This window comes from Astyanax mexicanus, chromosome 12 (genome assembly GCF_023375975.1).
Source record: "Astyanax mexicanus isolate ESR-SI-001 chromosome 12, AstMex3_surface, whole genome shotgun sequence".
Taxonomy (NCBI): Eukaryota; Metazoa; Chordata; class Actinopteri; order Characiformes; family Acestrorhamphidae; genus Astyanax; species Astyanax mexicanus.
In genome coordinates this window covers 8416509-8441250 of record NC_064419.1, presented here as the reverse complement: position 1 = coordinate 8441250, position 24742 = coordinate 8416509, and the positions used below count along the sequence as shown (strand labels likewise).

Sequence of the window (24742 nt, the reverse complement as noted above, 5' to 3'; positions counted from 1 at the left end):
CTGTAGTTTATAGATTAAAACAACAATGTTAATTGTACTCAAACGTATATCTATAAATAGCTAAATCAGATAAACTGATTCAGGATCTGAAGTGTTTTTTTCATATATTTATATCAATAAATACTACCATTTAAATATTTTGTAGGCCAGGTAGGTTTGTTAAAAGAATATTGAATTATATTGTTATAATATAATTTCCTTATTTACTCAGTGCTTATAATTTAGATTTTTTCCTAATAGTATGCTTGCTGTTACCCATAGCTGTTATTCTAGCTCATATCCATGCACTTTAATGCAATAATATCAGAGGAAATTTTACTTTTATTATACTTTTTTATTTTATTTTTAATCTTTTAAGAGCCACACCGTCTGTCTGACTTGACTTCTCTCCTTCTTCACCCCCCAACTGACCAGCAAGACGAGGCGCAGCTGTATGTCCATCACGCCTAATTAATATAATCTAATATAATCTGATAGCGCGAGTCTACAACGGTGATGTGGCGCCATCTAAAGGCCGATTATCAGAACTACAGGTGTAACTTCGATTTACCTCGGAAAACTGCCGGAAACTACCGAAATGAGTTAGTGCCAAAGCCCCGCCCCCTGATTGTGTGTGTGTGTGTGTGTGTGTGTGTGTGTGTGTGCGTGTGAATGCAGGCAGAGGAGTGTGAAAGAGCGCGCGGTGTGTAAACAGTGAGTTGATGCACTGCGGACGGAACCTACCTGCATCCTCTGAAGACGGATCCGGACAGGTGGGCTGGTCATCATCACTCAGGTAGGGTCACCTGTCGCTTATATCACCTGTGCTCGTGACGGTGCACTTTATTCTGTTTCATTTGTGATTTTAATACAGCTAAGTTAAGTCCGTTTTCACCTTAAATAGTACAGCAGTTCCACTCTGGAAGGGGTTAACTCATCTAAAAATTTAAGGTGGAATAAAAAAAGAAACCATTTTAACACATTAAATGCTGCACCATTTAAGACGGAACAGAGTTCATTTTTATTAAGAGATGCTGTATCATTTAAGATGGAACAGATAATTTAGACTAGATGTCAGTTTTTTATTAATAGTTTTCATGCTGTATCATTTAAGGTGGAACAGATAATTTAGACTAGATGTCAGTTTTTATGTACCTTTGTAATGCTGTATTATTTAAGGTGGAACAGATAATTTGGACTAGATTTATTTTTTTATAAACCGTTTTAATGCTGTATCATTTAAGGTGGAACGTAAAATTCCCTACTGTTCCATTTAAGGTGGACTGTGGAATTTGAATGAGATGCCAGATTATTTTAATAAACTGTCTAGTTGCTGAAACATTTAAGGTGGAATGCAAAAGTTGAATAAGAAATTAGCTTTCTGTAAGCCTTATAACTACTGCACAATTTAAATCAGAGCACAGAATTTATTAGAAGCGCGCTTTGTATGACTCTTCTGCACAACTTAAGGTGGAATACACATTTTTTTGTAAGCTATGTAGCTCACTGCTGCAACATTTAAGGTGGATCATTCAGACTTGAGGCCAGCTTTTTCTAAGCTGACTAATTGCTGGTCATTTAAGGTAGGATGGATATTTTGAAAAGCTTTTAAAATTCATTATATATATATTTGCTGTTGCATTATTTAAGGTAGAATCAGTAATTTGATCTAGCCTCATAATAATGTGGTGTTTGATGTTAACCAGATTTGTTTAAATTGTAGCACGAATTTATACCTTTTCTAAAACATTTTATCTGCAACCCTGTTTAGTAGAAATGCAAAATTCAAAGAGAAGCCTACTGTATTTTTAAGGTGGACTTAAAATTGGAACAGGATTCAAGCCTGCAACAAGTAATTCCAATGAGAAGCCAACTAACACCATTTAACTGCTGTGTTATTTAAGGTAGAACAGACAATTGAAACATGCAACTTTTTATTTTATTTTATTTGACTGTTTATTAGCCATGTAAGTGCTGCACCATTTAAATTAGAATTAAATATTCAACAGAGAATCATAATATTTTTAAGATAACTGCACTATTAAGGTGGAATTTGAGTAATGCCATCTAACTGCATTTCAATTCAAACCTGAATTATTTTAATAAACCTTTCTGCTGCACTAATTAAGGTGGAATTGGTCATTTGATTGTGACAGCATTTTATTAGCTGTTTAACATTCTGTACAATTTAAGGTGGAACAGAAAGTTCAAATGAAGAGCCATGTTAAGTCATGTTACTGCTGCATCATTTAAGGTGGAACACAACATTTAAGATAGCAATGAAAATGTAAAAGAGAAGACTGCTTTTTTGTTAGTGCTGTAACTCCTACACTGCTTAAGAAAGAATGGAAAATTGGAACTTTATAACATTTTACAGCCCATGTAACTCTCTGTACTAATTAAGGTGGAATGCAACCAGAAGCCTGTTTTCTATCACCCACATGGCATGCAACGCTATAGGGGTGGGAATCGATTACTATCTCACGATTCGATTCGATTCCGATTTTGGGGGCCACGATTCGATTCAAAATCGATTTTTGATTCAAAACGATTTGAATTATAAAAATTTCTGCTTCTGGCTTATGAATCTTATTGAAAAAAAAACCCTCCATAATATACACTGGTCCTGGAGCAAGTAATGTGTTACAAAAACAATAAAATGTGCAGGAATGTGGGTCCTCAGTGACAGAGGAATCACTGGGATATCACAATGACGTTAATGAACAATAAATAAATAATAAATAACACTGCTTTATTACCAGGCTACTAGCGGTGGTGTGTAGGTGACGCTGCTGGGCTGATGTGATGATAGCAGTGGAGCGCTAAAGTTCAGGAGCAGCTGCTGATTAACTAGTTAATTTAAGGTCGTTGTATTTCTTCAGAAAGGGGGCAGGAGGTGGAGAAATTAATTCATATTGTCCATTACTTAATTCCTCTGTGATGAGGAGCTGAAATGAGCTCTGATTAGCTTATTGTTATTTTTCCGTTCCGCCTTAAATGCTGCAGCCCGCAGCCACCTGTAGCGTTATTTAAGGTGGAACTGGAAAGTTAGCTAGTTAGCTAGCTAACAGTTACTGAAACTAACTACTAGCGATCTTTTTTATGCTTGTTATGAAGCATTCTGCCATAAAACATTAAAACTACACGTTAATCTAAGGTAATATAGTGCTTGTTCTGCCATCTTACCGGTGATTCTCAAACACCTACTACGCTCTGTGTGGGTCTGGAAGACCTCGGTTTGAAGGGACAAGCGGGTTGCCAGGTCCAACAAAAATACCCAGCCCAAAATCAGTCCAAAACCCGCCCCTCAGAATCGATTTTGGGACATTTTAAATCGATTCTGAATCGTAGTAAATGAGAATCAAGATTCTTATGTGAATCGATTTTTTGGCACACCTCTACAACGCTATACATTAATGTGAAACTGAATTCAGAAAAGGGTTTTAATGGGAGTTGTAACTGCTGCTGAGGTAAACGTGTGTAAAAACAGTGTGAGGTGTTTTGCTACAAGTTGTAACCTCCTGATTTAATTTGCTTAAAGTATTAGCGATGGCAGGAGCTCAGCTGAGGTGTCCCTGCGTTTGGGTCACATGTTCTGTGTGTGTCCAGTTAATCCAATCTCACTTTCACACACACGTGGTCATTCGAGGGATTAAACCCCATTAACACTCCAGACTCGTGGTTCAGCTAGTGACCTTAAAGCACAGGCGGGCGAAGCAGTGAGGTTTACACTGATTGTTGCATCACACTACATGGACAACTTATTGGGACACCTGCTCATGTATAGGTTCTTCTAAAAGCAAGGATATTAAAAAGAGTCTATTCTGCTTTTGATTGAGTAATTGTCTCTACTGTCCAATAAAGACTTTATACTAGATTCTGGAGTAGAAGCATTGCTGTGAGGATTTGATTGCATTCATTAGCAAGAGCTAATGGATGTTGGATGTTGGATCACTACACCACCTCTTTATCCCCAGCTCCCATACTCATCCTATCTATCCAGAAGTATTGGATGGAGCACCATCATGTTATGTCTCAGGCATATATGTTAATGATTACAGGTGAGGTCTGACACTGGATCCTGCTAGTGTACCTCATGGTTAGAGATCGTTGACTGCTAGACATGCCTCTATGATGCACTTTAAGACATTTTTGCCTATTGACAGACTTTAAGAGGGTGCTTATCATTAGACTGAGAGAAGCAGGATGGCTGTTTCAACTAATTGCCCACCATCCTATCCGTCCATCAACCAGCAAGCCAAGACGCCTTCATTTGTAGTAGTGTTGTGAATGAGCCAACACGCTAGGCTACAGACAGGAACCATATCTTCTTCAGTGACAAATCCAGGTTCTGTTTGGGACCTGACAATTTTCCTTGGGTTGAGCGCTTCAGTCCTATCCTGTTTTTGCTGTGGAGGGACACACTGTCCCAACTGCTGGTGCGATAATCTAAGGAGGCATCACATACGACAGTTGGTCCCCCCTAGTAGTGATACGAGGGACACTAACAGCTCAGAGATATGCGTCGGACATCCTGGAGCCACATGTGTTGCTGTCTCTCATGGCAGGGCTTCCAACTGCTATTTTTCAGCAAGATAATGCTCACCCATACACAGCAAGGGTTTCCAAATTTCCAACAGATTGCAACACTTCATTTGTCTACCTGGGTGACAGATTTATCACCAATTGATGAATCATTGCCAAAACATGGCAAGATCAGGCTCTCAGACCACAAAATATATCCACAATATGGATGTGATTTCTGCCAAATCACAGTCGCTTGTCTGTTCACATGGGCAATTCTAGCCAGATGCCACCAGGCACCATCATTACCACCAACTTTCCACTGTGGTTGGTAATGCATTCTAGGGGTGGGCAATATGGCCCTAAAGGAAAACCACGATATTTCATGGTATTGTTGCGATATCGATATTCTGGGCGATATGACAAACAATGAATTAAAAGAATTATTTCAAAAAATCAACGACTGCAACAAATATATGCAATATATACAATATTGTACACCTCTAACTGAGAAGTTAAAAAATACAAGAGTTTTATTAGATTTGTAACAGAAGTCAATGATCCAGAATGTCATGGTGCTAATAATGCTGCACTGCAATTATTTCCATATATATTTAGGATTAAAGTGAAATAAAAGATACTGGACAGATATAATCTGTCTCTAGTAGATATATAGTGGTAAAAAGGGTTAAATATTATTTTGCTAAAATAATACAGTACACACAGCTACCAGTACACACAAGACTCTGTGTATTGAGAAATGTTAAATACCCAACAATATAAGAAATGGAACGAGCCATCCATCCAGTCCTGGCCTTACCATGAGCATGCTGACCAGTGTTCAACCCTATTCGCTGGAGTTTTTAAACACTGTGTCCCCTCTATTAGACACTTTAACCTCTACTTCCACTATGTAAAGTCAGAGACAGAGCTCATCTGTTGCTGTTATCTTCTAGTCCTTAATTAGTGGTCACAGGACGCTGCCCACAGTATGCCATTGGTGGACACTGAGGTGTTTAAAACTCCAGCAGCACTTCTGTGTCTGACCCACCTGTACCACCACAACACACACTGCAGTGTCACTGCAGCACTGTGATATTAGCTGCCCTTTAGTGTTCCTATGGGGCTCTGACTATTGAAGAACAGGGTGAAAGGAGGATAATAATGAAATATGCAGAGAAACAGATAAAGGACTACAGTCTGTAATTATTATAGAACTACACAGTGTCCTTCATGATCAGTGGAGGTGAAACGTCGATAATGGCAGTAAAAACCAGGAGTTGTTAATGTTACACTTCTATATAATATATATAATAATTTCCTGGTTGTATAGTAATGTGCCCCCTGTCCTCGAATGACCTGCATTGTCTGCTGCATTAAGTAATTCACACTGGCGTAAGCAGCCGGGTTCTTTTATCAGTCATTTCCTTGCTGGGTGACATCTCTTGTATTCTGGCAGAGTGTGTGGGTGTGTGAAGCGCTGCGGTGAAGGTGCTGACTCTGCAGAACCGTGTCCAGCCCTTCAGCCTCTGCTAAAGCTTCATCAGGTCTCCACGGACTCTTCCTCAGTTCTGTAACGAGGCCTGCAGAGAACAGTCCAAAATATTGCACCGCTGCATTTTCATGCAGTGAGACTCAGCATCGATTCACAACTCGTTAAAAAAAAACATAATTCTGCAAAAACATCAAAATTTACCCAGCCTAATAGCCTCTATCCCGAACACACAGTCTACCAAGACAATATATTAATTCATTTAACACTGGGGCTATAGACTAATGAAGCTACAAGTATTTGAAGAATGCTTACCTCACCAATTAGCACTGGAGCTACAAGGCTAGTGAAGCTAATAGGTACTGGAAGACCCCATACCTCACCAATTAGCACTGGAGCTACCAGGGTAATGAAGCTACATGTGGTGGAAGAATACCCCACCAATTAGCACTGGAGCTACCAGGCTAATGGAGCTACAAGTATTGGAAGAATACCCCACTAATTAGCACTGGAGCTTCCAGGCTAATTGAGCTACAAGTATTGGAAGAATACCCCACTAATTAGCACTGGAGCTTCCAGGCTAATTGAGCTACAAGTGTTGGAAGAATACCCCACCAAATAGCACTGGAGCTACCAGGCTAATGAAGCTAAAAGTACTGGAAGAAGCCGTACCCCACCAATTAATTAGCACTTAACCTACAAGGCTAATAAAATATACTATAATGCACAGAGCAAAAATCACACAAATACAACTGATTTGATCTATGGCGGATAATACCTGGTCACTAGATGCTGTGACAGGCTGTGAAATCAAACATATTATTAAGGAGCAAGAACTTCTGGAACTTGTTGAAACCTTTTGAAACAAAGCAGAGTGCGACAGCTCTGCAAAACATATATTGCAAACTAGGGGTGGGCGATGTGGCTCTAAAATAATATCACGATATTTCAGGATATTTTTGCGATAACGATATACTTGACGATATAGGAAAACATTAAAATAATTAATTAATTTCAGGAATATAGTATAAGAGTATAACAGCATAATCATAATGTGGCAAAATAAATAATATAGCATAAAATAATATAATGCAGCAAAAATATTGCAGAATATTTAGTACATGCATATAAACTACAAACTAAAACAATTATACAATAAATACACTTAAAGGTTCACAGTAAATAATAGACTACTTTTAAGACGGAACATCCCTATTATCACAATATGGATTTTTTATATCACAATATTTCTGTCACGATATATTGTATACGATATAATATTGCCCACCCCTATTGCAAACACTGATGTTTGGTATTTTTTACTGTTTAATTTTATTTATAAATACTAATATTAAAAAATATATTTAAAAAGGTTTCAGCTTCCAGACACAGCCACTGTTGTTTACTGTTTATAAAATCCAGTGAAACTGTCTCTGTTTCAGGTTTGTTGTAGATCTTCACACTCAGCAGGATGATAAAGGAGTGTCTGCAGTTCCTGATTGAACCGGCCAAAAACCTGAAGATTCGTCTGAAGGTACAGTTTCCACTGGCGTCTCTCTACATCCTGGTCTTTTAATTTATTTAGGGTCACTTTCTCTTTACTTTCTTATATTTCTTATTTTCGGGCACTTCTAAGAATATTATGATTGTGCTAAAATCTTTTACAATCCTCTGATTAATTCTAACGAAAACCATAGGTCACTGCTAGGAATTCACTGAATATTTGGCAAGTGAAATTGTGGTAAAAAGACTAAATAATTTATACCGTCCAATGACGATCTTGATGAAGTACTCAAATTATAAACAGCTGGATTTGTTAAAAATGGTCATTGTTATTCAATGAATAGTTTTAAATTGTTTTAAGGTTTGTTTAAAGTTTTTGGGTTATTTTCAGCATTAATCTTCTGTGCCTTTTGATATTCCAAGATTTTTATATTTTTAACAATTAATCATATAGCATTTATAAGACTTAAGACTATACAGAAATCTCTTTTTTGCTAGTTTAAAACCTTTCCATCAGCTTTTGGCTATTTTGGAAGAGAAGATGAGAGGAGAAAGAACTTTCTAATTCAGGGATGAAGTTTGGGAAGCCTTTGCTTGTCATGGGAACCCAGTTCCCCTCTTCTATAAGTAGAGTCAGGAGAGAGATAACAGGGTTAAAGGTAAGATCTGGGATGGCATTTATAGGGTATTTAGATTGGAAGAGCGAAGATGTTTGCCTCCCAAAATGTAGTTATTTCATAACAACACTCATTTTCACTTTTTTTTTTCCTCTTCCCATGCACGCCTCCACCCTGTTACGGCAAGCTGTACCCCAGGGTGGACAATATTAGTGTTGTCAGCTGTATTACATTAGCATATTAGCAATATTAGCATTGGAATTGGCCTTTTCTTCTTCTGTTTCAATGACACATTTTGATTTTCTAAAAAATAATTTAAATTATTGTAATAGTTTACCACGACAGGGTGGACAGCTTAAGCTTTCCCTCTTTAAGCACAGTATGGAAACAAAATAAGAATATATGAGATATATATTAGAATAAATAAATGTTAAGTAAAATAAATATTAAAAATTGGTCAACAAGCAGCAGCAAGTGTTTTCAGTCCCTTGAAAATAAAATAGTGTGAAGGTTATGATGTCACTTATGATGTGAGAAGTTACTTTTTTTAATGGGGCGGGGTTATCCCACAATGACTTTGTGGACAGGGAATTCTTGAACACGTTTAAATATCTTGATATTTTTATGAAAAAGCTGAATGAATGATTAAAATGTCTTAATTTAGACATAATTTTAAAAGTGTTATTTACACACTTCTAACAATTTCTCAACAAAAAAACAATACAAAATACAGATTACATTGTGAAAAAAATGAAAACCCTTAAACACAGTTCTGTGTTTGGTATTTGGTATTTGGCCAGATGTTTAATTTTATCTGGTTTTGGCCTAAAAAAATAATGTTGATGCATCACTGGTCACTTTACTGGTGCCCTCTGTTGGTCTGTTGGCAGGAGTCTCGCCGGCGGGTGAAGATCGAAAGGCGGGAGCCGCTGACAGAGAACCAGCTGTTTATTATGGAGCTTGCTAGAGAACTCACCTGGATCTGCCAGGTAAACCACACCTGAACCTGTACCTGCAGAAACCTCCTAACTACTCTGTACCTAACATGAACCTGCAGAACTACTAGACCTGCTGGCTGTGTTCAGTACATACTGCATCCCCATTGATACATTTTAGGTAATGGACTGAAACAGTTATTTTAAAAGTTTAGGATCAAAACAGCTACAAATAGCTGGTTAAACTGAGCAGCATAATGTTCACTATATGGGTAAGTGTATTGCTTTTTTTGAAATGTATCCCACCTTTGTTGGAGTAACTGTCTCTATTGTCCAGAGGCGACTTTCTACTAGATTTTAGAGCAAATCTGTTGTGAGGATTTGATTGTAATCAGCAACAAGAGCAGCATTGGAGAGGTCAGGATGACATCAGGACATGCCTTCTAACCAATCTACCACAGAGCTGCTTTAAGTTTCACCCATTGCTGACACATGTGTACAAATGCACAAACACAGCGTGTCTAGTCCCTGTAGTAAAGAAATACTGCCAATAGAATAGGACTCTCTGTGGCATATGAACAAACATGCACCTGTTGTCTCCTTCCATAATGAAAGACATGGGCTAGAAGGGTATAGAGCATTGTGGTGCAGTAGAACTGTGTTCTCTGGAATTATGGAGCTCCGTCCATAACTTTTGGATGGGATGATTTAAGGAGGTGGGGTGGTGATCATCCAACATCTTGACCTCAATCTTGTCTAATGTGCAGTGTTGCCAGCTTAGCGACTTTGTCGCTATATTTAGCGACTTTTCAGACCCTCTAGCGACTTCTTTAGTAAAAAAGCGAATAGCGACAAATCTAGCGAGTTTTTGTGGTGTTATTGGAGACCTTTGGCGACTCTGAGATGAACACGTGCTCTTCAGTTACTGTGAGCCCCGCCCCACACCACTCACAGTGCAGTCTGACTGTCAGAGCACACACACACAGCTCCACCAACACAATGCAAATGAATCGCGCATGCCCACAGCCACCGCTGACTGACCCCGCTCTGTATTTACAGAGCAGAAGTATAAATATTAATGTGTCTTCAGTGTGACACGAACAGAAATCCCTTAATTTAATTCACACAGTATCAGTCATTCACTCACCTCATTCACCACACAGCCTGTCACTCACCTCCTCCACAGAGTCTGCCTCTTTATAAAAAGCTAAATATCTACTGAACCATTGAACAATTTGTCTATGATAGGTTTAAAATTAAAGAAAGCTTAAGAAAACGTAAAAAAAATAAAATAAAACAAAGCTAAATGCAAAGCTAAAAATAAATAAATAAATAAAACAAAGCTAAATATCTATTGAACCATTGAACAATTTGTCTATGATAGGTTTAAAAATAAAGAAAGCTTAAGAAAACGTCAAAAATAAAAATAAAATAAAACAAACAAACTAAAAAAAACTTAGAATAACAGTTCCGGCTAACTGCTGCTTTTATAATAACATTTAAGAACACGGCAAAAAACTAATTTATGTAATTCACATAGAAAAATGAAGTTACTGTAAAAAAGTGACCTCTTATTTAAAAAGCAACAGAAGTTGTTCATTTGTATCATTTCTAACACATTTATGGTATTTTTTACTCACTTTTTTCTCTCCCACAACCCTAATCCTTTACAGCTTCAAAAACATATATTATGCAAATTAGGCGATGACGTCATTTAGCGACTTCTAGCTACTTTTAGGACAGCCAATAGCTACTTTCCTTACTGAGGAGTTGGCAACACTGCTAATGTGGAATGCAATAAATCCTCACAGCAATGTTCTTTCCTGTACAGTAGAGAAAGTTACTCCAACATATATATATCCTTGATTTTAGAGGAGAGCCTGTATGAGTAGGTGTCTGAATACTTTTGTCCATATAGAGTAGCAGGACTGCTGCAAAATCAAATCCCTAAAAATAATTTATAAAGCTCCTCATCTGTAAAAAAAAAAAAAAAAAATGCAGTGAAATCTCCAGAGCCACTGGCTGCAGTACTGAGAGCCTGAACTTCTGTACAGGTTAGATCTTTCTTGCTGTAAAGCCCATTAATCCTGCAGTCCTCAGTGAGCTGAATCAGATGTGTGTTAGAGGAGGAAACACTACCTGTGTAAGATGTTTCGGTACCACTTTAAAATAAGACTACCTTTATAAAGGGTTTATAAATGGTTTACAATGAGTTTATTAATGGTTACTTATTAGGTTGTAAATGCCTTAAAAATCATTATTAATCAGTTATAACACATACGTAGAAAGGGCAACAATGACCTGTTGTTTGCCAAATAGTGAACCCACAGCCATCTATACTGTTGCCCTTTCTATGTATGCGTTATAACTGATTATGAATCATTTTTAAGGCATTTACAACCTAATTAGTAACCATTAATAAACCCTTTATAAAGGTAGTCTTATTTTAAAGTGGTACCGATGTTTCATAACTTAGGCCAGAGCTGGGACTCTCATCCAGCTGAAATACCTAAAAAAACAGTTTTACCGATATAAAATTAAGTGGTAGCTCTTTTATAGTAAGACTGTGTTTGTAAATGGTTTATAAATGGTTTGAATCGGTTTGTTAATGGCATTAATTAGACCATAAACGCCTTAAAATAAAGCATTAATTATCAGTTCTACACAGTGACTGTAGAAAACATGGATACCACAATTCTATGTCCTTCTGGTCTGTAAAAATGAATACAAAAGTAGGGGTGTGCTATATCGTATCGTACATGATAATATCGCCAACATTTTTGAATATCATGAACGATATTATATCTTAATCCATCGCGCTATATCATCCACCCGTAATTATCACATCAGACTACTATTTTTTTTTGCCTTTTTTGTTTTTAGTAAAAGAAAAATTCACACTGTTCTTATTTCTTATTGTATATCTACTAGAGACAGATTATATCTGTCCAGTGTCATTTATTATACTTTAATCCTGGATATATGGAGAAATTTTGAGTGCTTTATTAGTATCATAACATTCTGGACAATTGACTGTTTCAAATCTGATAAAATTCTTGTATTTTTTAATATCTCAGTGCCATATCATATCATAGGCAATAATAAAATGTAATTTCCATTTTGTTGCAGGAGTGTATTCTTGATTTATTATTTTTTTTAATTCAGTTTTTTTTATATCACCAAGAGTATCGTTATCGCGTATCTTGATATAGACCACTTCATATACCAATAATTTTGTTGCTATGTGGTTGCTATGGTATTACTAAGCGGATGCAGTTGTATCTAGGAAGTTGCTAGTTTTTTACTATATGTTGCTAAGTGGTTGCTATGGCATTTTGCTAACAGGACACTAAATTAATGCTACAATGTGGCAAAAATAATTGGTATGTTATCCTGGGGGTTTATGTTTGTTAGTATTGCTAGGGGGTTCCTATGGTATCCCATAAAGATCTACTGATGCGGAAAGGTTTAGCACTGACTGGGTCAGTGTTTGATCGGATATGGATCGTTGTAATTTTATTTGTGTTATAACTGATTAGTAATAATGTTACATGTTCATCCTTTTCTCTATCTCTTTTTTTGTCCCAATTTAGAGGTCAGATATTCTGGCCCATATCTGGACTGGAGAGGATATCTGGCCTCCGGGTTTGTGTAAAGAGTTTATCATGCAGACGGCGTCTATTCTGGAGATGAAGGTAAGAAAATACATTTGATTCCACATTTTAAAAAATCATTTTTAACCCTAGAATGCTAACACTGTGTGACTGCGTTGCTGCTGTCTGAGTTGCATGGGGCTTGAGGGCGCTCATTGATGTAATTAAAGTTATGGGTGATTCCCTCCTCCCATCTATGTTTTTTTTTAAGAGGCATGCGTTCGGGTGATGTTCATCTGATGTTAGTGATTTACCTGATGTTAGTGTTGGTGTGTTTGTGTGTTTAAATCAGGCCCTCACATGCCCCAGGAATGGGTGGACCAAAGACCAAGTTCCCAGCAGCATTATTTTTTTGTTAGGACATTACCTGTTAAGGATTACCTGATTTTCCAGTATTTGTTCTGCTTTTTTTATAGGGTCATCCATGGTACCTCTTTTATTTTATGTGATGCTGTATGTTGTCAAATTAAAGAAGAGTTTCAAAATTTGTCATACAGTGTATACCCAACGTTAGTGATGGTTCTACTAATTTTAACATTAGTGTTCTAGGGTTAAAGTGTGTGAGAGAGACTTAGTTACTGAGGGTTTGACAGGAAAGGAAGGGTTTAAGATGAACTCGTTTAGAGTGGTGGTTTGAGATGAACTCGTATAGAGTGGTAGTTTGAGATTAACTCATTCAGAGGGGTGGTTTGAGATGAACTCGTTTAGAGTGGTGGTTTGAGATGAACTCGTTTAGAGTGGTGGTTTGAGATGAACTCGTTTAGAGTGGTAGTTTGAGATGAACTCGTTTAGAGTGGTGGTTTGAGATGAACACGTTTAGAGTGTTGGTTTGAGATGAACTCGTTTAGAGTTGGGGTTTGAGATGAACTTGTTTAGAGTGGTGGTTTGAGATGAACTCGTTTAGAGTGGTGGTTTGAGATGAACTCGTTTAGAGTGGTGGTTTGAGATGAACTCATTCAGAGTGGTGGTTTGAGATGAACTCGTTTAGAGTGGGGGTTTGAGATGAACTTGTTTAGAGTGGTGGTTTGAGATGAACTCGTTTACAGTGGTGGTTTGAGATTAACTTGTTTAGAGTGGTGGTTTGAGATAAACATGTTTAGAGTGGTGGTTTGAGATTAACTCGTTTAGAGTGGTGGTTTGAGATGAACTCGTTTAGAGTGGTGGTTTGAGATAAACTCGTTTAGAGTGGTGGTTTGAGATGAACTCGTTTAGAGTGGTGGTTTGAGATGAACTCGTTTAGAGCGGTGGGTTGAGATAAACTTATTCAGAGTAATGGTTTGAGATGAACTCGTTTAGAATGGGGGTTTGAGATGAACTCTTTCAGAGTGGTGGTTTGAGATGAACTCGTTTAGAGTGGTGGTTTGAGATGAACTTGTTTAGAGTGGTGGTTTGAGATGAACTCGATTAGAGTGGTGGTTTGAGATGAACTCGTTTAGAGTGGTGGTTTGAGATGAACTCGTTTAGAGTGGTAGTTTGAGATGAACTCGTTTAGAGTGGTGGTTTGAGATGAACTTGTTTAGAGTGGTGGTTTGAGATGAACTCATTTAGAGTGGTGGTTTGAGATGAACTTGTTTAGAGTGGTGGTTTGAGATGAACTCGTTTAGAGTGGTGGTTTGAGATGAACTCGTTTAGAGTGGTGGTTTGAGATGAACTCGTTTAAAGTGGTGGTTTGAGATGAACTCGTTTAGAGTGGTGGTTTGAGATGAACTCATTCAGAGTGGTGGTTTGAGATGAAATGATAAATAGAGGAGGTTCCCGTAATGAAGCTGAGAGTTAAGTGAAGAAGGGCTGAAGCTGTCTTGGTTTTCCTTATGCATCAAGCCTTGTTAAATAAAGTGTGTGTGTGTGCTGCGCTCTGTCAGCACATTGTGACAGTAAAATCAAAGCAATTGATTAGCCGTGTGTTGGCGTAGCTGTGGGAAGGTTACTGAGTCAGTGTTATAATGAGCTGAGCTGCTGCTGTGCTGAAGGTGAATGTAGTCGGGATGCGACATTTTATTTATTTTTTTCGCTGAATAATCATAAAAGAGTCAAGAAAAAAGGATGAAGTATATTTCCTGAAGAGTTACATAAATTAAATGACCATTGTCATTTCAAGAAAAGCCCTATCCGGACGGGATTAGTTTCTCAGGGGGTCCTGGGTTAATTTTCTCTGAGAAAATGACAGGCTGAAATACTTACTGTTTTTCGTTGAACTCCATGGTCCTATGGTAGTTTAAGTCCCGTCTGGACGCACATCTCTGAGTTTTCGTCACCTCACGTTTAATACAATAGCTATTTGTCCACTGCCACGCACAGTAGTTACACTTTGGGTGCACGTTTATACGAAGATCCATGTTAAAACACAACAGCGAGTGGAAATGGAGGAGCTACTGAATGCGATGTCACGTGACCGAGAACTCACTGGTTCTCTTGTTTTTTCAATTGCAGTCCAGATGTAAGAGTTTAATCACTGAGTAGAATTGGGAAATATTTTTTATAAAAACTAATCCTGTTCGAATACGGCTAAAGACATAAGTGTTGTTTGCAGTTTGCCACAAGCTATATAGGAACACAGCAAACATGGAACAATTTACTGTGGTCAGATGAGACCAACGTTACACTTTTTGCCTAAATCCAAACTCTATGTTTGGCAGAATAAATAACAATGCTGAACACACCATCCCGTGCAAAAAAGCATCCCCACAACTTGATGCTGCCAAACACCATGTTGTATAGATGCTTTTCTTCAGCAGGGACAGGAAAGCTGGTCAGAGATGATGAAAAGATAGATGGAGCTAAATGCAGGGCAATCCTGTAAGAAAACCTATTGGAGGCTGCAAAAGACTTAAGTAGACCTTCCAGCAAGACAGTGACCCTAAACATGCAGCCAAAGAATGACGTAAATTGAGCTTCTGTGGAATAATATGACAAATGCTGTTTACAGATGATCTCAATCCAACTTGGCTGAGCTTAAACTATTTTTTCAAAGAAGAATGATAAAAAATCTCAGTCTCAAAATGCACAAAGCTGGTGGAGACAAACCCCAAAAAACTAAGTATTGATACAGGGGGTCTAATTACATGTTGCATGTTTTGTGTTGAGCAGGAGAAAGCGGTGAGGCCGTCTCTGTGTTCGGATGTGTATATGGAGAGGCGGGACTGGAGGGAGAAGCTGCTGTGTGTTCTGGAGGGAGAGGAGGATGATCTCAGCGACTTGAAGAGAACCATCATGGACTGGACTCACAGCCAGCGGAACACGCACCCGGTACATACTCTCACACGCTCTCATACACTCTCACACATATACTCTCACATATATACCGGTACCTCTCTCTCTCTATCTCTCTCTGTGATTAAGTTATTAATCAGGGTTTGATCCTCTTGTCTGGCTTTGTTCAGGAACGCTGACCTTTATGACCCACTTTTCCATAGAGTACCAAACACACACACTCACAATCACACACACACACTCTTTCTCTCTGTCACACACTCGTCTACAGTATATATTCAGTAATGTGATTGGTCAGTATTATAAAGTCTCTGAGTCAGTGTTTTATTACAGATCTGCTCCTGCAGCACATTCACACTCACAGGCTTTATTATCCGTCAGCAGATCCCAAACACGCTGTGTGTAGACTAATACTAACACTAGCTAGCCTAATACTGCAGAACTTCTTCAGTTTGGTTGGATGAAGCTTATGGCAGCAGATTTCTGCTCCACTGATTATATACTGTATATACTTTAGGACAATCTGTAGTTGTATATTAATAACAGACTGTAGTTCTGTGTCTGTTTCTCTGATAGACAAATTTCTTTATTGTCCTCATAAGAGGAAATTTGGGTAACACTTTCTTAGAATGTCATCTCTATAAGACTCTATAAACATTCTCATAACACATTATAATGCATTCATAAGGCATTATAAACATGGCTATACATATTTATAAACATGTATAATTCCTTATATCAATGTGTATTATGCATCATGAACTGTGATTATAATGCATTAATATAAAGCTGTGTTTGTAACATGTTATATATACATCAATACCACAAAACTTAGTCCCTGCTTCCAACTTATAAACACACCCTCAATAATCCTATAAATATATTTTAACCACTCATAAATTATTCTTGTTTGAATATAGTATTAATTATAGTCAATTATAATGTATTATAACAGGTCTTTGTGCACTCTAAGTAAAGTGCCAAACTTCCATTGTAGGATTAGATTATCAATGATAGAGATATACTATTTTAACATATATATTACAAGCACAGCTTATAATGTATTATGATCACAGGTCATAATGCTTAACAAACATGGCTATAATGGGTTATGCATTTTTATAAACATTTATAGCCATGTTTATAATGCCTGATGAATGCATTATAATATGTTATGAATGTGGTTATAGCGTCTAATAAATATGACATTCATAGAAAGTGTTACCGAAATTTGTTTTCCCAGCCTGTACCATAGTACACATCCTGCTTAGACATACAAAGTAACATAATACATAAATACAAATACTTGTCAGGTAGACATGGAAAAACACATTAGAACATCTTTGGACATATGAGGTTTTACACATCAGCTTAACGAGGTAACTTGTTAAGAGCTGAAATGGCTGCGGGTACAAAACTTTTTCCTGATGGAAGCAACGTGAAAAAAGTGTATAATGGGTGGTCCGGGTCTTGTGTCATTGTGATAGCCCTTCTTAGGATGGCCTTATTATTTAGGGTTGTCAAGTTATGTGTGGGGAGGCCTATGATCTTTGAGGCAATGTGTGTGATGCGTGACAGTTTGTCATAATTCGGCACTTTAAGCATTGTGATGAAACAAGTTGAACAATACAGAATAATTGGCTCAGTAATACTTCTGTAGAGGAGCAGGAGCAGTGTAGGTTCAACATGAAGTGCTCGTAGCTGTAAAGGTTCATGACATGTTGATCAAAACTGATTTTGTTGTCCAAACTTAGGCCAAGGTACTTAACCCTTGTGTGGTGTTCGGGTCTGTTGGACCCGTTTTCATTTTTCATCAAATTATACTAAAAATTAAAACTAAAAAAATACTAAAAATTCAAACTCATTGGCATTGGCTCATTTTTTGTGAAAAACATATATCAAAACACATTTTCGATAAACACACACTGTACCCCCCCCTACACATTTATATTACATACAGTATGTTTGGCCAAGGGCTAATAAACATTGCTTTATTTGTAAATTTGAAACTAAACAAATTTTCTACTCATATCTTGAGTTAAATTCATTTTCTTTTACATTTTATTTTTAAAAAACTAATAAAAAAAGTGTAGCACTTTTTGAAAGAAATGTAACTTAAGAAAGGTAAAGGGCAAATATTAACCATGTAAGCTGTTTATATTGCTTGCAATTTAGGTGAAGCAAGCATGTGTAAAGCATTTTAATGTAAAATTGCTTAATTTTGCTGAATTAAATACAAGTATCAAAGTAAACGAGTAACACAAATATGAACACCACACAAGGGTTAAAATAGTCCACCTGTATACTATATTATTATTTTCCTATATCACCCTGTTCTTCAATATTCAGAACCCCACAGGAGAGAAAACCACCATGGTAGCTAATACCGCTATTATTATTATTTGAGTGGTGGGTCATTATTATTCTCAGCACTGCATTGATTAGCACTGATTAGCATGGTGGTGGTGTATGAGGTGTTAGTGTGTGTTGTGCTGGTATGAGTGAATCAGATACAGCAGTGCTGCTGGAAGTTTTAAACACCTCAAGTGTCCTGTGCTGCACCCATTGTTGGCAAAGATGTGCACATGCACACAGAGCAGTGGAACATTGTTTTCTGGAATAATGGTGCTTCATCCAATATTTGATCGAATGAGTTGGGAGTTGGGCATAAGATAAGGCGTGGTAGTTGTGGTCTTCAAAAATCCTCACCTCACTAATGTTCTGGACACTGAATGCAATCAGATCCTCACAGCAATGCTCCAAAATCTAGTAGAAAGTCTCCCCTGGACAGTAGTTACTGTAACAAAAGCAGGATACATGTCAGAAGTACCAGTGAATAAGCTCTCACACTCTCCATCACTCTCTCTTTTCCTCTGTTTTACTCTTTCTCTACCTCTCTCTCTCTCCCTCTTTTTCTCTCTCTGCAGAATGGTATCTGGCCGGGCGAGGCCGTGTTGTTGATTCTGGATGATATGGAGCTGCAGTGGAAGAAGGGGCGACTGCGCCACCTGCAGTCTGCCGTGGAGCTGCTGATATGGGTGGCAATGGGAGAACACCTAGACAAGGTCACACATTTTCACACACCTTTACATTAAATTACATAACAATAATCACAACAGTTATTATTATTATTATTATTATTGTCATCAATACCAATAGTCATTGTTAGTGTCAGTGTGTAAAGGATAGGCGATCTGATTGGCAGGAGCTGGTTCCGAGGCTGTGGCTCGTTCAGAAGCAGAAGAGCCAGAACATCGGTAAGTAACTTAGTAACGTTTTACGTTATCAGACTGAAACGCTCTGCTGCAGCACTACTTTGTCACATGACTGTGTGTGTATGTTTTAGTGTTTCTGATTGATTTTACTGTCTCTCTCCAGAAGCGACTCGTTATATTCCACATGCAGGTATGTGACCCCACAGGCCACGCCCTCCATTTTATTTCTGTGTCTGATGTTGGGGGTTTGTGTTTGATGTGGAAATTCTGTGTTTTATTTTCAGTGTGGAACTGGATTTGCCACGCTGCAGGTAAAGCACAAGTCTACACACACTCATCAGCTGCACATATCAATACATTTAGATTTTGATTCAGTTATGTTACAAAAATCTAAACCTACATATTTTACATTTATAGTATCTGCCTATAGGAGTTTAACTCCACCCACTCATGCTCTATATTATATAAGGAGTGTTTCAGGCGGGACAGCTTTTTGCTTGAGGCATAGTACAGGGTAGCCACTCAGAACTGTGCTCATTTACATATATCAGTATTAAAAGTACAGACTGATAAAATGTAGAGGGGTTGGAAAATAGACTTGTTAAAACACATACAAATGCTATAAGTGGTGCTTGTTGCTGTATTTTTGATGATGATAAAGCAGATATTGAAATATATAGAGAAATATTTTTTCATTATCGTAATAATAAATAATTTTTTATTGATTACACACACAAAAAGTCAATAAGGGGGGTGTTGGATTATTGACTAATTGAAAAAAGAAAAAAAAAATGTTAGATTACAAATGCTATAAGTGGTGCTTGTTGCTGTATTTGTTGAAGATAAAGCAAATATTGAAATATACAGAGAAATATTTTTTCATTATCGTAATAATAAATCATTTTTATTGATTACACACACAAAAAGTCAATAAGGGGGGTGTTGAATTATTGACTAATTGAAAAAGAAAAAAAAAGAAAATTGTTAGATTAATTAATACTACCTGTAGCCTCTTGTGATTAAAGACTGAGCTTCTTGATAAATTAGGTGATGTTTAGGTAAAATTATATCTTATACTGTACCTTCTTCTTCCTCCACAGTGGATGTAACTTTTGATGTCAACACAGCACACCCCACTCTGCTGGTCTCGGATGACGGGAAGCGTATGCGCTGCAGTCCAGAACCGCAGGACGTCTCGTGGCGTCGGCAGCACTTCGACGGCTGGCTCTGCGCTCTGGGCACGGAGGGTTTCTCCTGCGGGAGGCGATACTGGGAGGTGGAGGTGGGGGACAGGGACTGGAGGGTGGGCGTGGCCAAAGAATCGGCCCTCAGGAGAGGATACGGCTTCCTGAACACGCAGAGCGGCTACTACACCCTGCGGCTGGAGCGAGGGACGGAACTGAAGGCCCTGACAGTACCAGTCACCCCGCTGACCCAGACGACGGTTCCCAGGCGGGTCGGCGTGTACCTGGACTACGAGGAAGGTCAGCTGTCCTTCTATGACATCCAGAGGAGAAGTCACATCTACACTTTCTGCGAGAGGTTCACTGAAACGCTCTTCCCTGTCTTCGGCACGGCGGAGATGGTCAGGGACATGGTGGTCAGACCTGCCGGGCTCCGGTTGCCCTGTCCCTGTAACGGACCCTGCCTGTTCAGCTGAGCGCAGCCCCCATGTGGAGATCGACCACCTCCTGACCGACCTCCTCAGATGTGCTCTGTTATTTTCAGTGGACAGTGTGCAATTTTTGAGGTGTGCATCTTCATTTTGTGTCTGAGATTATGATTGTTCGATGAGTCGTTTGTAAAAAATGGGTGTGGCCTTAAAGAAACATTGTCTAAAACAGTTCTAGCCTGAAAAGATTAAATGATCTACATTTAGGGCAAAACAGTATGTTTTGTTAAAAATAATATATTTTACATATAATAAAAATAAATACATACAATAAACGTTTATAAATATTATCCGAAGTGATTTATTCTATATTTAATGGCTCAGGAGAAAGTTATGAATTAATATCTATCTATCAAAGTGGTCTGATTCTCCTATTTAAATTAATATATTTAAAATACATACAAATAGGTTGTGTAAATATTACAACAGATTTAAAATTTAGATTAATACATAATATAATATGAATATTAACAATATTGGTCATTATTAAGCATAGTACAGCATTAATATTTTTATTTAATATTTGTGTTATGATAGTAAATGTTTATTTATGAAACACTTAACTGGAAAAATGAAAACACTCATTTCTATACCTGTCTGCTTCTGTGGTAATCATGCCAAAAATTAATAAACAAACTTATTAGTATTATTTGAAATAAAATATATTATTGTGAAAAATACAAAGATAAATGTTGTATAGTACAGCACATTTTCTGCAAACTATACATTTCTAATCAGAATAAATATTTCTTATTTATTAGCCATCAAGTCAGAAAATGTTGAAAATTAAGATATTTATACTGGGAATGACTAAACTGGGGTTCATTTTTAAGGGGAAAAATTAGGACACGCCCACTTGGTAATGCCAGCGTATCTTAGAATTTAATGAAAATACACATTTGACCTTTTTACGTACTGGGGTGAAAAGGTCAGATAAGAGCTCTTTGTGAAATGTTATAACACACACACACACTGTTTGAATTTGCATTGCTTTATAAAATTGTCATTTAATAATTATTGTTTTATTAGAAAAGTTTACTTTGAATGCAGCTTGTTTTTTTATGCAACATTTGTTTTAATGCAATTCGCTGTTAATCATTCATTTATGCTAATGCAACCTGCTCAGGTTATGATGTAAGGCAATCACAGGAGTCATGATTTACATACAGTAACTCTCCTGTAAAGCGTATTCTTCAATGTTCTGCTTGCTTTTCACACAATTTAATAAAAAAATAAATTACTGACACATATTGATAGGTCTCTTTTATTTTAATTGTAGAGTTGATGTTTAAACAGGTGTGTTTTGTGGCTGATAGCTCAGTAAAAGTGTGTATGATGACTTTTTAAAAGGTAAAATTTTATATAAAAAACACACATTATGTAAAATTTAAAAACAGATATATGAAAAATACAGAAATGCACCAAAAGACAAATGTAGAAAATGGTCTCCAAAAACAGCCCGACCATATTTAACCCCTTAGTGTTTCTAAACAGTCTAAACTTTAGTAACATATTTATTCTTTATATTTACAGTCCATGGAAAATAAACAGTGTACACAGATGTATATGATCTTAGTGTTGATGCAGAAAAGGCTTGTTCTGTTTTACTTAGTACGGTATATGTGATATTTGATGTGTAAAAAAAGAAAGCTTTCTTTGAATGGTGGCTATATATATAAACATTATTACACAGTAACACACACACATCAGCACAGAATAATGTGTAAAATGGAATGGACTTAAGGAGAATATCAGTATTAGACAATACTCAAAATGTCTGTATTGGTATTAATATACTAATACTTAATGGACCATTAAAGATTATATTTTCTGTAGTAACATAACATGACAAGATGTCAGATATTATAAAAACATGCTAAGTTTAAGCAATGTATGCTCTTGTCAGCAGAGCTTAATTCAGTATGTTCTTAGTTGAACTGTGCAGTACATCATCTGCCCACTGCCAATCACCTAGTCCCATTTCCACACCCAGGGTTGCCCGATATAGACAACACATGCAGTGTGCTGCATCCATGAAAGAGGGCGAAAAGGCCGTTTATCAGTAAGGTTGCTAACCATAGCTGGCTAATTTACCACCTCCAGTAGTGTAGCAGAGGCAGCCATTTTGGACACTAAAATGTATATATTTATTGATCAGCTACAGTATAAGACTTGTCACTTTGGTAACCCCCGAGAGCTTTGCATAAGCGGGTGGGGGAGAAAACTCTATCCAGTGTTTGTAAAAATGTGACTCCTGTAGCTATTTCACACACTCGCATTTATGACTGATTGTTCCTTAAGATTTAAGTATTGGTACTGGACTAGATTTTAGTATCAGTATTGGATTTTACAAAAAAATCTTAGAATTAGTATTGAAAAATATTAATAGGTTTCAGTATCAGCATCAGAGAATGCTCAGGGTTTCACTAATATTGGTATCGGTAGGAACAAAGATATATTGTTCTATGTCTAATTAGGCTATAATTTGCTATATAGTTATATATAGTAGTGTGCAGTCTAGTACCGTATTGTGGTGATATTAAAAGGGGTTTATTGTATTTCTGATAACATCAATGCAGGAGCTCCCCTTATTCAGTGTGTCTATGTGTCTCAGTGTAGGCAACCTTTGAAAAAGTGTGGATACAGACAATGTCAATATAAAACCCTGAAAATATGTACATTAAAATAACAGCAGAAACATATTAGAGATAACAACATTCAAACAGTAACTCAAGCAACAGCTGAGTTCCAGAAGACTGTCTGTAAAACATATATACACCCCTCCTGTAGTAATCACACACACACACACACACTCAGTAAAGCACAAACGGTTTTGGCACAGAGAGTCTAATATTCCAATACTCTATTTTATGTTTTTACATTTAGTGTAAATACAGGCCTGAATGTTTGAAGGTGTTTTCAAACTAGTATTTTTTTCTGGACCTGGAAACCCTTGATCTGTGAGTTCAGTTTGTTTGGTAAAGTGTGAAAGCTGTTGGTGGTCTGGGTTTCGTTGTAAGCAGACTCTAGTTCAGTTCTGAATTCATTTATAATAAAAAATACAAATGACCAAAGCTTTTATGCTCCTACAAGCAGTAAAATAACACAGATTTGCTCAGTCAATCCACGGTTTATAAGGAGTTCCTGTGTGTAAAAGCAAACTAGTGATAATGATCCCCTCTGCCAAACCAGCCCAGAATCAGTTCTGAGCACAAACCGCTTTATTTGGGACGTGTGAAAATGAGACACTTAACCCACTGATATAACTGGTGGCTAGTAGCCAAAATCAGCCATCAGGTGGCGCTATGTGCAAGTTTATATTAGATGATGAACAGTTGCGTGTTCTCCAGAACTACAGAATACACACACACAGGGGAACTGAGAGAGTGTGTGTTCTCAGTGTTCAGAGTGGTGTCAGATCAGTTACTCAGAGCTCATTACTGTTCATTTTATTGAGTGTAATGATATAGCGCCACTGATATTCAATATGGATCAGAAGACATGATGTGATTGAATGTAGTTTCTTGTGGTCTGGCATTGTCAGATGTGGATAAATGTGGTTAGACATTATCAGATGTGGTCATATACAGTGAGATATGGGCAGATGTGGCCAGATTTGGTCAAATTTTGGTCAGTTATGGTCAGATAAATGCAGATGTGGTCAGATGTGGCGCTGTTTGTAGTTTACAGTGTGTTTATTCTGAGCTCAGGCTTCGTAGTACTGTTTCTCCACCCTCTTAGTTACAGTGGACGTTACTCCCCGTTGTACCATCTCCATCTGCCGCATCACACTGCCACCCACCTCCATGTGCTGCGTGACCTGCCGGCTCGACATCATCATACCATCTGAAACATACAAAAACACACACACAGGTCAGAAACACTGAGTATTTCTATTTAGAGACTACATTGCAGTGGGATTTATTAGTGCTTGGAACCTTA

General features: G+C 37.4%; 2 protein-coding genes across 5 annotated transcripts in view; one reads left to right on the top strand and one right to left on the bottom strand.

Moving 5' to 3' along the window:
- Window positions 1-628: 628 nt before the first annotated feature.
- Window positions 629-22050, top strand: zgc:194990 (SPRY_PRY_C-I_1 domain-containing protein). The gene is made up of 10 exons (XM_007236950.3): window positions 629-775; window positions 7438-7529; window positions 9006-9104; window positions 12644-12745; window positions 15791-15949; window positions 18841-18978; window positions 19119-19170; window positions 19292-19318; window positions 19413-19439; window positions 20229-22050. The coding sequence occupies exons 2-10, from the start codon at window positions 7467-7469 to the stop codon at window positions 20786-20788; spliced, it is 1227 nt and encodes a 408-aa protein (XP_007237012.3). The 5' UTR covers window positions 629-775; window positions 7438-7466; the 3' UTR covers window positions 20789-22050.
- The window catches only part of itgb4 (integrin, beta 4), a 39154-nt gene continuing 36462 nt past the window's right edge, over window positions 22051-24742 (bottom strand). For all 4 annotated transcript variants that reach the window (XM_022670846.2, XM_022670847.2, XM_007236947.4 and 1 more), the window contains one exon: window positions 22051-24646. In XM_022670846.2, coding sequence (XP_022526567.2) covers window positions 24507-24646 — 140 coding nt within the window. In that variant the 3' untranslated portion in view covers window positions 22051-24506. The remainder of the gene's footprint in view (window positions 24647-24742) is intronic.

Coding starts and splice junctions, on each gene's coding strand:
- zgc:194990 (XM_007236950.3), top strand. CDS start 7,467: ATGATAAAGGAGTGTCTGCAGTTCCTGATTGAACCGGCCAAAAACCTG. Junction 7,530..9,005: donor ACCTGAAGATTCGTCTGAAG/GTACAGTTTCCA, acceptor GTCTGTTGGCAG/GAGTCTCGCCGGCGGGTGAA. Junction 9,105..12,643: donor AACTCACCTGGATCTGCCAG/GTAAACCACACC, acceptor GTCCCAATTTAG/AGGTCAGATATTCTGGCCCA.